The sequence below is a fragment of the Acyrthosiphon pisum genome, chromosome A1 (genome assembly GCF_005508785.2).
Source record: "Acyrthosiphon pisum isolate AL4f chromosome A1, pea_aphid_22Mar2018_4r6ur, whole genome shotgun sequence".
Classification (NCBI taxonomy): domain Eukaryota; kingdom Metazoa; phylum Arthropoda; class Insecta; order Hemiptera; family Aphididae; genus Acyrthosiphon; species Acyrthosiphon pisum.
In genome coordinates this window covers 134,591,134-134,604,833 of record NC_042494.1, presented here as the reverse complement: position 1 = coordinate 134,604,833, position 13,700 = coordinate 134,591,134, and the positions used below count along the sequence as shown (strand labels likewise).

Here is a 13,700-nt window from a genome sequence, read left to right as displayed (position 1 = left end):
ATATTATCAAAGTAAGTCTTTAGCCCCCCCAAATCACAAACACTATTTGCGCCTATGCCTATAACAAACCCAATAGATCAGTAGGCAATAAAATATTTAAAGAAAAATTAAATTAAATATTTTGGGTTATTCTTCTTAAAAATTATGTTCTGGTTTATGTATAAATTATAAAATCAATGATAATGTTCATAATACTATACGGGACATGGTATCGTACTTTATAGTTTATGATTGGATATTATACAGGTGGATCAGTGGCAAGTGGGTGACTTAGAAATAATCTTTTCTAAAAAATTGTGCGGGGCTTAATATAATATAAATTGTTTTATTACACTTTGCTGTGCTTTGGTGAGGTAAGTACTGAGTATACTGAGTTAGTGAGGTCTATGGTCTGGAGACTGGAACCCTTCTCGCGCTGGTCAAATCGAAAAACTGGAAAAAACAATAAAGGCGTTTCAATGTTTCACACACATGTTTGGCTATAAAATGGGATTTAAATTTTAATGACATGTCTACCTTTGATATTGATAATCGGTCTAGTACCTATCTATCATAATAGTCATCTACTGGCTACTCGTTAGAATTATTCTGATGTCGTATATGTGTACAAAATACAAATTAATAATTATATTAAACTCTACAATCTATTATAGATTGTCCCAAGTTATTATAATATATTAATTGGTTTTAATGTCCCAGCGTTTGATTCCTGCAGATATAAATCTAACTTTCATGTTCCCTTTAGTTCTAAGAATGACATAAATAATAGTCTGTTATGCACATTTGTTCATTGTTCCCAGGTGGGGTTAAGAGTTATACACACCATTTATTTTTGCAATTTAAATTTATTTAAATTTCTAATTATAGAACAATACACAATGTACTTACACTACTATCCTTATGTACACGTTTACAAGCTATTAACAATTTTTGGGGGCTTACCTGTGAAGCCCCTTATTTAGGTATGTCTTTGATACTATACAACCACTTATAAGACCCGCCCCCTCCTCATTGAAAATACTTGGGCACACCATACTTGTCTAAGTCATATAACGAGCTTATTCATTTTGACTCAATTATCAAATATTGAGATTCTATGATATAGGTAGGTATTTAATTAATCATATTTGTTATATACTTATATCATATCGTCTTTATGCGTTAAGATATGTATTTCATTAAGAATAGTGTTCAGAAATTTACTGTACTTTTACCTCTTATGGGTGTTAATTAATATAAATAAATAAAAAAACAAGTTGAAGTTCAACTGTTGAACGATAAGTTGAAATATGAATTGAGTCAAATTTGGTATGGGAACGTAATTTTTGCACTATTGCAGTAGGTATCTCGTTAATAACATGAGAGTAAAGCAGTACAACTTTAATGAGACGCAGGTACACAAATTAATTGCAGGTTTACCTACCCAAACGAGACAACCTGTCACCTGATACCTGATGGTAAGAGATATTTTAATATTTAGATACGAAACATTTAATGACTCAATAACCGCAATAATATTTGAAGGATCAGACACTTTTCCAAAAATTTTTTCTGCTCAGAAAGATTGAATATGAGTATATTATTGGAATGTTGCTGACACCACGAATTAAGATATACCTTAATATCTTAATTCGTGGCTGACACATTGAGAATAAATTGAGAATCTATCGATAAATTGGACTTATCACTTTCTACTAAATTGGTCAAACTATTATAATATTATCTTCAATAAAAGAAGTAATTTAATAACAAATTGAATCAATCCAAACATTTAAATCAAAAAATGAAATACCATATACAATATTCTTAACTCTCCATCTTGGTATTTTATAGGTTACCGTAATTAGTTGTTATTTAATAATTGTAAGCTTATTATTTAATTATTACGTCGTTCACGGGAATAAACCTTCTATGTGAAAAAAGCGTAGTTTTCAGGAAACGTGAAAAACGTTTTAAATAAAGAAATCACATAGGAGTTATTTCATAAATGATTTATATTTGGTAACACATAGGATGATTTTTCTACGGTGGAGATAGCTGCACATAGGAGATGTTTCATAAACGATTAGTAGGTACCACATAGGAGAATTTATCAATATATAGCTAATTTTTTTCTGAATTCAGGGATACCAAAACCTCAAAATCATAAATTTGGCACATGGGAGGTTTATTCCCGTGAACGACGATTAGCTTATTTATTATTCAAGCTTTTAAAACAAAATTTCAAATAATATGCCGAATGTTGGCGCAGTTGAATTCCTTCGGCGGTTGGCAATATTTTTGTTATAGAATATAATCAGTTAGTTCTAAAAAAAGAAAATTAAATTGAAAAAGAAATAGAAATGATATTTATTATTTTGAATTATATTATATATATAGAAAAAATACGGTTGGGAACTGTCTTTGCTTGGAAAATGAATACATGGAAAATACATTGTTAAGAACAAATATAATGATTAGTATTTATAATGATCATTAGACTTCAGCCAAATTAACCGTTCATAGATTTTACTTTTATAAATTAATTTTAAACTTGAATTAAAGCAGCCTTCAGGGCGATGAGGGCGTGCAGCTGCATACCCTGCACGCCCCGTGGCTCCGCCTATGACAAAAGGTAACCGTAACAAGTAATTTAAATTATAATATAACTTAGTCAAACACTATACAGTATTAAATTAACAAATTAATTTAACTATTTTTTTATTACGAAAATATATCTTGTCAGTAATTTATAAATGTAAATATTTATTTCCATTAATTTCACAATTATTAATGGTAATGGTTTTTGTTAACATACATAATATTGTGCTACTGTCGATTGTGTAATACCTATACCATAATTTTATTAAACCATCTAACCAATAATATAATATATTTTAATAATTATTATATTTTTTAAGTTGTGACAATTTGATCAAAGATTGATCTCTCCATAATCTACGTTTTGGAAGGTCTTCCAAAGGAGTATTGCTATTTAATTGATCTCCGATTTCTTTTACCAATGGTCCTTCAAACTTAGGAGATGGCTTGAATTGTTGGCATACACCATACATAGAGTTTGAATAACGCTCTGTATAGTTCACAAAACCTAAAAATAATTTTTAACAAATATTATAAAAATAAATAAAATAAATTATAGAAAAAAAGTTAACTTATGTTTAGCTTTTATTAGAAACTTGACGAGTCCTATACTTCTATCCACAATAGGATTCGGACAAAATATTAGTAACAAATATATAAGAAGTGAGTACCTACATGAAATAATTTGATATATTAACTATAGCTTAAAAATATGTCATCAACATACAATATAGATTACTCAACTATAAAATTAAATAAATATGACATACCTTCAGCATTTAAATGAGCAGTTTCTAATGGACCGAGAAACGCATAACGCATACCTAGACCTTCAGACATGACTGTATCAACATCTTTCACATTAAGTACTCCATCATTTACAAGATGCCAACATTCATTCAATATAGCATACCTATTCAATAATAAAGTTGTAATTTCAATAACATTTGTGTACATATTTAATTTTAAAGTCTTAACTGAATGCGGTTCAAAGCAAATCCTGGTACTTCTTTAGCAAGAGTTACAGGGGATTGTTTGATTTCTTCCATAATTGCCCTTGTTTTTTTAATTACCCAATCTTCAGTCCATTCAGATGGTACAATTTCTACTAGTGGCACAAAATATGGTGGGTTAACCTTTAAAAATACACAATATTTTAACTTTATTTGAAATTAAAATAATACAAATTTTGCATACTGGGTGTGAAACAATTAATTGATTACGATGTTCCATTTTTTCAGAAAGAGCCGATGGTAAGAATGTAGACGTTGAGCTGGAAATTATAGTTTGAGAGCCAACAATTTTATCAATTTGGTCATACAACTGTTGCTTTAAAGATAATACTTCTGGTATACATTCTTGAATAAGAATTGTACCTTCTACAACTTCTTCCAAGTTAGTTACACCTGTTTTATAAAAATGACTGTAACAGATTCTGAAATGTTTCATTAATAGGGGGAGAGCAATATTTAATATTTATAATTAAATGTTTGTTTATGAACAATATAATTAACATTGTTTAAAACGCAATAATTTCACTAGGAAATTTCTAAATAATAATAGACATTTACGTATTACTATTATTATGATATTTCACTACATTCATTTAATTTATGTCTATATAATATATCTTATTTGTATATTTGTACGTTGGTATAAACTTTAATATAATTATTCTTAAATTCATTACATATCAAATCAATATAATTTTTCAGGTACCTTTAATAAGGTCAATTTGCTGTTCAGCAGTAATATTGCCCCTTAGAATTCCATTTTTTTCCATCATTTTCAATTCTGTTTTAATTTTTTCGCAGGCCGTATTCACTAACTCTAAGTTAATGTCATAGATGGTTACATTGTAACGAGCACTTGCAAATAACATAGCCCAACTCTGGCCTATTAAACCACTGCAAATAAAAAATACCTCTACATAATTAAGTTAAGAACAGCTAATAGAACTTTATTTTCTCATTTACTATTCATATTCCTATAGTACACCATACTTAATATGACATCATAAAAATAAAAATTGAATATTATTCAGCATATTATTTTAACTGCATAATATATATTATTGCACTCGTATTAATATTTATTTTTAATTAAGAAGTATAAAATTGTAATCACAATTTTCTATTTTATTTCATAAAACTTGGGTATTTAATTATTTTGAAAATGGAATAGAAAACAGTTTGAGGAAATCAATAGTTTTCAAGTTATATGCGGGGATTGGTGTACCTATAGGCATATATTATATATTAATAATTAATATTATACAGAATTTCCTTAAAATACTGAACTTGATTGATCCAAAGCAGGGAATCATACTAGATATTATCATGATTTTAACTTATTGATATTGAATGAAATAAATATGGTTAAAAAATAATAATTTAAGTACATAGGTATTTAATAATATTTATAATAAAAACTTAAATAATAATGTAGTATTATTTTCTTTTACCTTCCAATGATTCCAATTTTTCCTTTTTCAGCCATATTAATATATATATATAAGTACCTGAAATCGGTTTTAAAATGGTTAGTATTATAATATTGTACTTTAATGACTGAAATTTATTATACTCAACACTAAAAATAAATATGTATTTTTATTCAAAAAATGACCTATTTAATTCTTTGCAATAGTGCAGTGATCTGATGAATTTTAATCTGATAATAGGAATTATAAATAACAAGAACTCTCATTAATTGTATATTATATTATTATCTTTATGTTTCAGTTAATTGTACGTATAATATACTATACATAATATAGTTCATTATAATAATGTATAATATAATACGGACCAATGATCGTAATACTTTCCAAACCAAATAGCTGATTAGAAAGTAGTTGTGAGCAGTGAGGTAAACACTGTTAGCTACTATTCAGTATTCAAACATTTCATCATGAAATAAATTATTTCATCATTTATTTCAAACATAAAGCGAGGGTCGAAGGGGCTCAACAAAATTTGATAGTTTGAATCCCCTGATATATCCGGCTTTATGCATATGACATTAATTTTTGTATATTATTTACTATTTACGTAAGGTTGACAGGTACGTACTGACAAAAAATATATTACCTATCTATTAATATAATAAGTAATAATACATAAATAATATATTTGTGGACTGTGGTCATAGATAGTTGTATCCATTTACTAGTTAATATGTCTATGGTTGTACCACAGAGTATATGAAATAGATTTCATCTATTCTGTGGTTGTATATTACTAATAGTTAATAGGTACTACCAATTAGTTATGACTTATAAGCACGATTAAAGATAAACCGTGCTGATTAGTAATTATTACTATACTGATTAGGCCATTAGGGAGTAGGGACTGCCGACTGACGTAGTGACTAGTGACGTTAGGGCACTATAGATACAATGTAGAGTTTATGTAGAGCCTTAGTGACGTCCGACTTTGGTTGACGGCACTATACCGGGTGATTTTTTTATCAATGAACACTCATTATTTCAAAAAATGTAAACTTTTTTGAAAATATTTTTTTACATAGTTTCAAGTCGCTTGTAAAACAATGTTTTTCTTAAAAAATTATACTTTTAAATATATTTTTTCCTTATAATTTTTTAAGTTTTTTACTTTTTTGAATGACAACATTGGGATTTAATTTTATATTCCAAAAGCAGAATATTTTTCTTAGTATTTTGATACATGAAAATCGAATTTTGGATGAGTAGTTTATGAGTTATAAATATTCAAAGTTTATATGAGCGGAGTGGAATGGTACGCGGGGTTACCCCCCGAAATGTTTGTCCACTTCACCGCTCATCTAAACTATGAATATTTATAACTCATAAGCTACTCACTCGAAATTCGATTTTCATGTATCAAAATTAACCGTGCCTTCGAAAATTCAGCGCTGCTGTAACGCTTCGTCAGCAACTATAAATTTTCATTTTTTAATTCAGCGCAAAACTACGCTGCTTGTGATAGGTAGATGTCGTTTTTTAATTCATCATATTGATCACAACCTAGCGAACTAAACAGCGGTTCCAGCAGGTTAGAAACATGCTGGTCAATCACAATCATATTCATCATACTTTCTTATCACATCTATCACGCTTACAGCAGCGCTGAATTATCGAAGGCACGGTTAGAATCACTACAACAAATAAGCATAGATAATATAAGAATGGATAGGACATGCCTATACCAGTTCCATATGAGGCCGTGTGCTTTTTTGGGGAAGAGAGAAAGTAAAGAGAGAAAGACAATATGAGGCTTTTTGAGGTTATGTGCAAAACTGTTTTATTAAATAATAATGAATAAATATGATAGTCAGTTATATTTAGATATTTGTCAGTTTGTATTTTGATTGTTTTGCCACCTGTACCTGGAAAATGGAAATTGGAAAATAATATTTTAACAAAATAAAATTATGTTATTTAATATTCATTATTATTTATCAATTATCACGTCAATATTCGCCCCATATAACCTTAAAATAGTATCACTAAATTTTCATGTGATAAGTTCTTATGTCCTATCCACGGTTTAAGATATACAGGTTAGCTATCGCCCGCCAACCAAGCGGTCCGGAAGTGTTACGGTTGACTGGTACACATTTCTACCACTAGCGTAGGGCGCTAGTAGTACGTAGGGTTACTTTATTTTGTTTTGCCCATTGAACTATATAATATATTATATAATTATAATAATAGTTTAATGATTTTGCCGGATAAATAGCAATATGCAAATAAAATATAATCAATAACAATTATAATTAGAGCTACGGGCTTTATAATAAATTGCAATATGCAATTATTATTTTTTATTCTTAATAATTATAATGTAGGTTAATTATAATATCATAATATATCGTATATGTGTTTGTGTAATGTGTACCTATACAAATATATTAACAAAATATTATAATTAATTTATGCATATTAATTAATATTTTATAAATTCTAATAAGAAGGTAAATGGACTTTTACTGCAGTCTTGGGTAGTCTTTTAGGAACCTTAAAATATTCTAAATATTATTTGAAATGTAAATATACTAATAGTAGTAATAGTACCTATACCAATTTGTGTGTAATGTGTATAGTCTATAATATTTTCTTGCATGGCTGGGCTTGATAAGTTACAACTTTACTCTTTATAGTGATGTATATAATTACCTAACCTTACCTTTTTTTCAAAATACAAAATTAACTGGGCAGTGAACAACTTATGATTTCTTAAACATTAGGTATGTACTAACTACTATGTACATTATATTTTGTAGTTAACAAGTAATTTGTCTTATACATTTAGATTGATTAGTTTTATGTAAAATGTATATGTATGCAATTTATACTTTATATTTCTATAGAAGCAATGTCTAGTTTTAATAAACATTTTACCATTGGGTAGGTACTAGGTAGTATTTATAATTAATGATTTTAATATAAGAAATAAAACTATACGAATTTTGGTTATAACAAGCCCAGCCTTGATTTCTCGTTTGTAAAATATACACTTAACTTATTGATTCTTCAATTACATTAAACTTCATCAAACCTAAAACAAAAAAGTTATGTACCTATAAATATGTAACAGGTTAAATCACAATTTTTGTAACAAGTTTCACATTTTTTTGGTATCCATACTGCATCTGCAACAAGCCAATTCTGCAATAGCAAATTTAAAATGAACCAAACAATACAATTTTTATTAAATAATGCTATTTATAATAAAAGCTTTAAGCAAACTTTAACCTACAACTTTGTGGTCATAAAAATAATGAACAAAATTATAAAAAGTTTTTAGTTAATTTTATGTAGAAATTAATTTAGCTATTTTTTTCTTTTCTCTGCTTTTTTTATTTTCTTGGCGATTATCTTGAACTGCAAAATGACGCATTCGCATTACAATATAGTTGCTTAGAATGGATGTAACTACGTCATTTTTATGTTCTTTGCATGGAAATGAAAAAGCATAATGTAAAGAATCTTCTACTGTAAGATCAAATACATCTTTTTGTTTACAATGTTTAGCAAAGCATTGTTCTACATTAGATAAAAAGTGAAATAAATTTATATTGGGATGTGTTAATCCTCCTTTTGATTTAATATTAATTAGTTCAGCTTCTGGCAAATCAACAAACTTATCTTTAACTATTAATGCGCTCAAGCAAAGCGTGCAAGATGTATTTTTGGCAATTTTTTTTGATACATACCCTGTGGTATAGTATATAATACAATTCAAAACTGAAGCTTCGTTGTAATTATGATCTTCAAATACTTCATCAGCTTCCCAAGAGCCTTCATCAACAAGCAAATCAACTTTAGACTTTAAAATATTTATTTTTTGCTGTCTAACTGTTGATTCACAATTAAATATGTCTTTGAGCTCTGATAAAGAAATTTTTGGGGCCTGGCAATCAAGTATTGTGCAATTTCCTGATTTAGGAGGACGCAAAACAGAATAAATTGATAATATACGGTATAGATGTAGAAATGTAGGGCCTGTAGGGTGGTCATTGGGACCTGCTGCTTGCCTTATCATGCCGAAAAATTTCTAAAGTTTAAATAGACAATATATTAGTAAAATTTATATTTGAAATCATAATTTAAAGTAAATACTTCCAAAGGGTCTTGGTTCATTTTTCCTGTTAGTACATAGCTAAATCCACAGTCATATAGTAGGTATTTACTAAGCTCTATTGATGAACGTATTGTAACGCGGAGCCCTTCTGCTGTAGAGGAAGTAAGAAATTCATTTTGACTTAACTTTGTTTTCTTTACATTTGTTTCCCAATTATCAAGCCAAATTTCAGCATCTTCCATAATCTACCAATACAAAAAAATAACATGTTATGTTTAAATTAAACATATTATAATGCTTAATATAATATAATTCATAGTAAAGTGTTATTCAGTTACCTTGAAGTCTCTACTGGACTTGGTAATTCCTTCAGCAGCATATCTACGATTCAAAGTATCAAATAAATTATTTAACAATAATGTGAATTTTTGTGTTTCCTCACTACCGCCTAAACCAATAATTTTTCTGCGCCTGTAAAACTCTATACCACATGCCATTGAGCGACTGAAAACCTGCATAATTCAATACATTCATACTATGTATACTAAAAATATTATAAACGTACCAAACCTATTAGAAATACAATTGCCTATAAGTAATCATAACTATTATTTAATATGACTTATTTGGCTATAAATATTTCATTAAAGTTTTGAATAATTATTTAATTTAGATTTTAAAATTAAATATACTACCTGTGTCATTAAACGCACTCGCATTTTCATCAAATTAGATAAGTAAAGATGTTCCTTAGTAATTTTTGGAATAGCACGAGCATTACCTGGATGAACTACATCTGCATTAAATGCTTCAATGTAATGCCACCAACTGATACATTTTCCTTCAGGATTCACCTTAAATAAAAAAGTTGTTAGTTATTGGGCATTAAACAGATTTTATTAATATTTATAATAATTGTATTACTTTAAGATACTTTTTGTCATGCAAACGGTTTCTTATATTTTTAAAAAGGTGAGGTGCATCAGAAAAAACATAAACTTTTCTATTTTCCTGAGTAGGATGAATAAAATAGTTCTGGACCTCGCCCAATTTGCCACTAATCCCTAATTCTGTCCACATTTTTCGATTTGTTGCAGCACCATCACAAATAATCCCATCAATAAAGCACCCAGATGATTCTAATAGTGCTATGGCTTTTAACACAAGCTGTGCCAGTACGATTCCTGTAATATTGCAATAAATTAATTTTAAAATAATATAATTTCAAAATAATATAAAAACTACCTTTAACCGAATTAGAAGAAGCAAATACAGCAATAGGCTGAGAGAAATTATCTGCTAGACCTTGATAAAATAATACCAATCCATGGTCAGCTTTATTTTCTGAAACGTCAGCTTCACCACCCATATCCTCAAGACCCGAGTAGGATAAATCACGAGTGTTTACATACAGACCTTTTCTTAATTGAATTTCATCAAATAAAAGAACTCCATGCCGTTGATTTTGAGGTTTACGAAACATTCTTTTCTTGAGTAGATCAAAGAATCGAAGATCAAATCCGCAGTCAGTTTTTACAATTGATAAATGTTTACGGATTGTAGAGGTACAAGGTAAAGGCATCAGCTCCTGTTCTCTGAGAAAACGATAGGCTCCAGGTGATCGTATGTTGAACAATAAGCATAGCAACATCCAATTTTCAGAGTAGCGACGGTTTTTGGGGTTTTTATATTTGCTGGCTGAAACTATTTCTCTTATTAATGTTGACTGTGAATCATTCAATTTATTTTCAATTATAATATTTTCAACTGAGGTATCTGATAATTTATTTAGTTTTCCCTTGAATTCATTTAAATGATTTTGTAAAAGTTTGACTCTATGTCTTGCTCTTAATACTTGTTTGTGTACATTGTGTTTTTTATTACGAAGTGTATCCAACTGATTTTTTTTTGAAGGTGATAATAATAATCTAGTAGATTTACCAGCAGATAACCTTGATTTTTTCATACGAAATGCAATTCTTAATCTATCGCAAAACATACATTTAGTTTTAATAGATGAAATATCAATTAAAAATGTGCATTTTTTATGTCGCCAATGATTTTGAACTATATCTGCACATTCAACTGTTATTCCATCAAATTCTTTAACTAAAGGTCCACCTTTACAAACTTGTTTAGTGTTAACAGCATTTATAACTAAAATCAGTTCATCAAATGTCAACACTTTTAATTTTGGACATATATCTTGAATGTCAACAAATACATCATATAATTTACATTTAACAATCATATCCGTTTCAAGAGATATCTGTTTTTCAATAAAAACTCCAACCTCATTTTCATTACATTGTACAGTATAAAATGTAATACTTGTATTTTTTCCTCTGTTGATTTCATATTTCCAATTATCTGGAAGTTTAGTCAACTCAATTTCCCTACACATGTTTTCAAAGTATTCTATAGTAGGAATGATAGAAGATTTAAGAAATACAGAAGTTTCTTGATTCAATACATCCTTATTTATAACAGTTTCAGACAGTTTAGAATCAACCTATATAAACAAATATACTAGGTATTATTATTATTATTATGTTATTATAGGTAAACATAATAATATGAATAGGTATTAAAATAATTTTCATCCGTGAGTACCTATATAAAATATATTGTATAAGTAAAAATATTTAATGTAATAGTTCAAAATTACTTCGGTTAGTTTTATGCTTTTAGAATTCCTACAATTACTACCCAAAGAAACTCTTTTTGTGGGGGATTTCCTTTTTTTCTGTGGATTAGACAAATATTTTGGTCCAGGAAACAAGCATGGTATTGCATTTTTTTGCAGTTTTGGAATCTTCAAGTTTATCTGAAAAGAGTAGGTAATGTTAATAAAAAAAACTAACTTCATGCCAATCATATAACTGTAGTATTAATTAAAGACCTTTGTATTTTTTAACCCATTAAGTACCTGTAAGTACGTAATTAATGTTATAATGTTTAAATAGTAGGTAATATCAAATTTACTTTATTATAGGTATACCTATTGTGTGTATTATAATAAGTTATTATTTTATGGTACATATTTCTAAGGATTTTAGAGAATATAAATCCGGAATCTAATAATAACATTTAATTACTAATACATCCTTTGGAATCATATAGTTTTAAATTAAGTAAATAATACAAAATTGGATAGGTAGGTACTTACAACAACTTTTTGTTCACCTACTCCTGATGTCCATTTCGTGATAATTTGATCAGCAGTAAAATGCTTAGCACAAATAGCTGCATTTTTAGATACGATAAAATCCTTCCTTGGTATTGCTTTGATCCATTTATTCTGCATCTCTTCATTTTTTGGGAACGAAAAAGTTGACACTTTTTCATCGTTGGATTTATACCCAGTTTGACACCCAACCACACAACACGTACGAGGCATTATTTAACTGTTACACTCGTTATATACTACAATATTACAGTACAAAACTTCGAGGCATTAAATAAAAAAATTGAACATAAATTATTATACTTATTATATTACTATTATAGATGCCTGTATAAATCTAAATAATATTAATACAATAATAGCCCTACCTACTACTAGCGCTTTATAGATGTGGTTTAAATATGTACTAATGAACCGTAACACTTTCGGACCGCGGAATGGCGTAAAATTGAGTACGGCGTTATCTAACCTGTATATCTTAAATCGTGGTCCTATCCATTCTTATATTATCTATGTGCTTTTTACGTTAACTTATAAGCTTTTTGATTGTTATCTACTTGAATACTTGATAGTTGATTACTATTTGTAGCCTGCATATAGGTATCTCACTCTATTTGTCAGTAATGTTGTCTATCTGTAATTACTCAATGAAGTATTAAAGTAATAGGTACCTATTATATTATTTAAAAGTTGTACAACACATAGGTACTATAAAAAATATATATAGTCAATAACTCAATTATTACTATCGTAAAAATCCATTGATAGTTGATAATTGTATATACCTATTATAATTATATACCTAGTTATTCGTTTTATAAAATGGCCAGTTTTAATAATCCCGAAGAGATTATTTACCATTATAAGATAATACTAAATAAAACAAAAAAGTAATATATTACAGTTTTATTTATAATATATTTTGCCATTTTGTTTCTTTAAATAATCACATTTTTATTTTTTAGAAAATTATTTAGAAAGTTAAATACACTGGAGCCTAGTGACCAATTCGGTAAGATTACTTACATTAATTATTTTAATACCTATTAAGGAACATTTTTAATATTTTTTGTCTTATATTTTAGCTAAACTAGCAAATTTTTGTCAAAAGAATGATAAACATGATTATGCTGCATTATGCTGGCAAGCTGTGGCTAAATGTGAAGAGTCGATGGGTCACGACTGTGAACAAGCTCTTGCTCATCAGAAAGCAGCCCGCCAGTTTTTTTCAGAATTTAAGAAGACTGAATCATCTGGTTTAATATCTCCTTATAATGAAAATTTACAAGTAAGATATTTACACATGAGATTAAAGTTCTTATCTAATTAAATAGTTAAATTATTTATAGAATTTTTAATACTTT

The 13,700-nt window shown here is 28.1% G+C and overlaps 3 protein-coding genes across 6 annotated transcripts; 1 reads left to right on the top strand and 2 right to left on the bottom strand.

The window, feature by feature from the left end:
• Positions 1-2,333: 2,333 nt before the first annotated feature.
• LOC100160442 (lambda-crystallin homolog) lies at positions 2,334-5,762 on the bottom strand. 4 transcript variants are annotated; one of them, XM_029486024.1, is made up of 7 exons: positions 5,673-5,762; positions 5,045-5,101; positions 4,300-4,487; positions 3,778-3,986; positions 3,559-3,716; positions 3,351-3,493; positions 2,334-3,088 (listed from the first exon to the last, which is right to left on the bottom strand). In XM_029486024.1, the coding sequence occupies exons 1-7, from the start codon at positions 5,729-5,731 to the stop codon at positions 2,877-2,879; spliced, it is 1,026 nt and encodes a 341-aa protein (XP_029341884.1). In that variant the 5' UTR covers positions 5,732-5,762; the 3' UTR covers positions 2,334-2,876.
• A 5,975-nt stretch (positions 5,763-11,737) lies between these two features.
• LOC115033861 (THAP domain-containing protein 1-like) lies at positions 11,738-12,770 on the bottom strand. Its single transcript, XM_029488377.1, has 2 exons — positions 12,319-12,770; positions 11,738-11,976 (listed from the first exon to the last, which is right to left on the bottom strand). Exons 1-2 carry the CDS (start codon positions 12,547-12,549, stop codon positions 11,749-11,751), a joined length of 459 nt encoding a protein of 152 aa, XP_029344237.1. The 5' UTR covers positions 12,550-12,770; the 3' UTR covers positions 11,738-11,748.
• A 21-nt stretch (positions 12,771-12,791) lies between these two features.
• LOC100568959 (factor VIII intron 22 protein) lies at positions 12,792-13,686 on the top strand. The gene is made up of 3 exons (XM_029488378.1): positions 12,792-13,226; positions 13,302-13,348; positions 13,422-13,686. The coding sequence occupies exons 1-3, from the start codon at positions 13,159-13,161 to the stop codon at positions 13,664-13,666; spliced, it is 360 nt and encodes a 119-aa protein (XP_029344238.1). The 5' UTR covers positions 12,792-13,158; the 3' UTR covers positions 13,667-13,686.
• Positions 13,687-13,700: the final 14 nt, after the last annotated feature.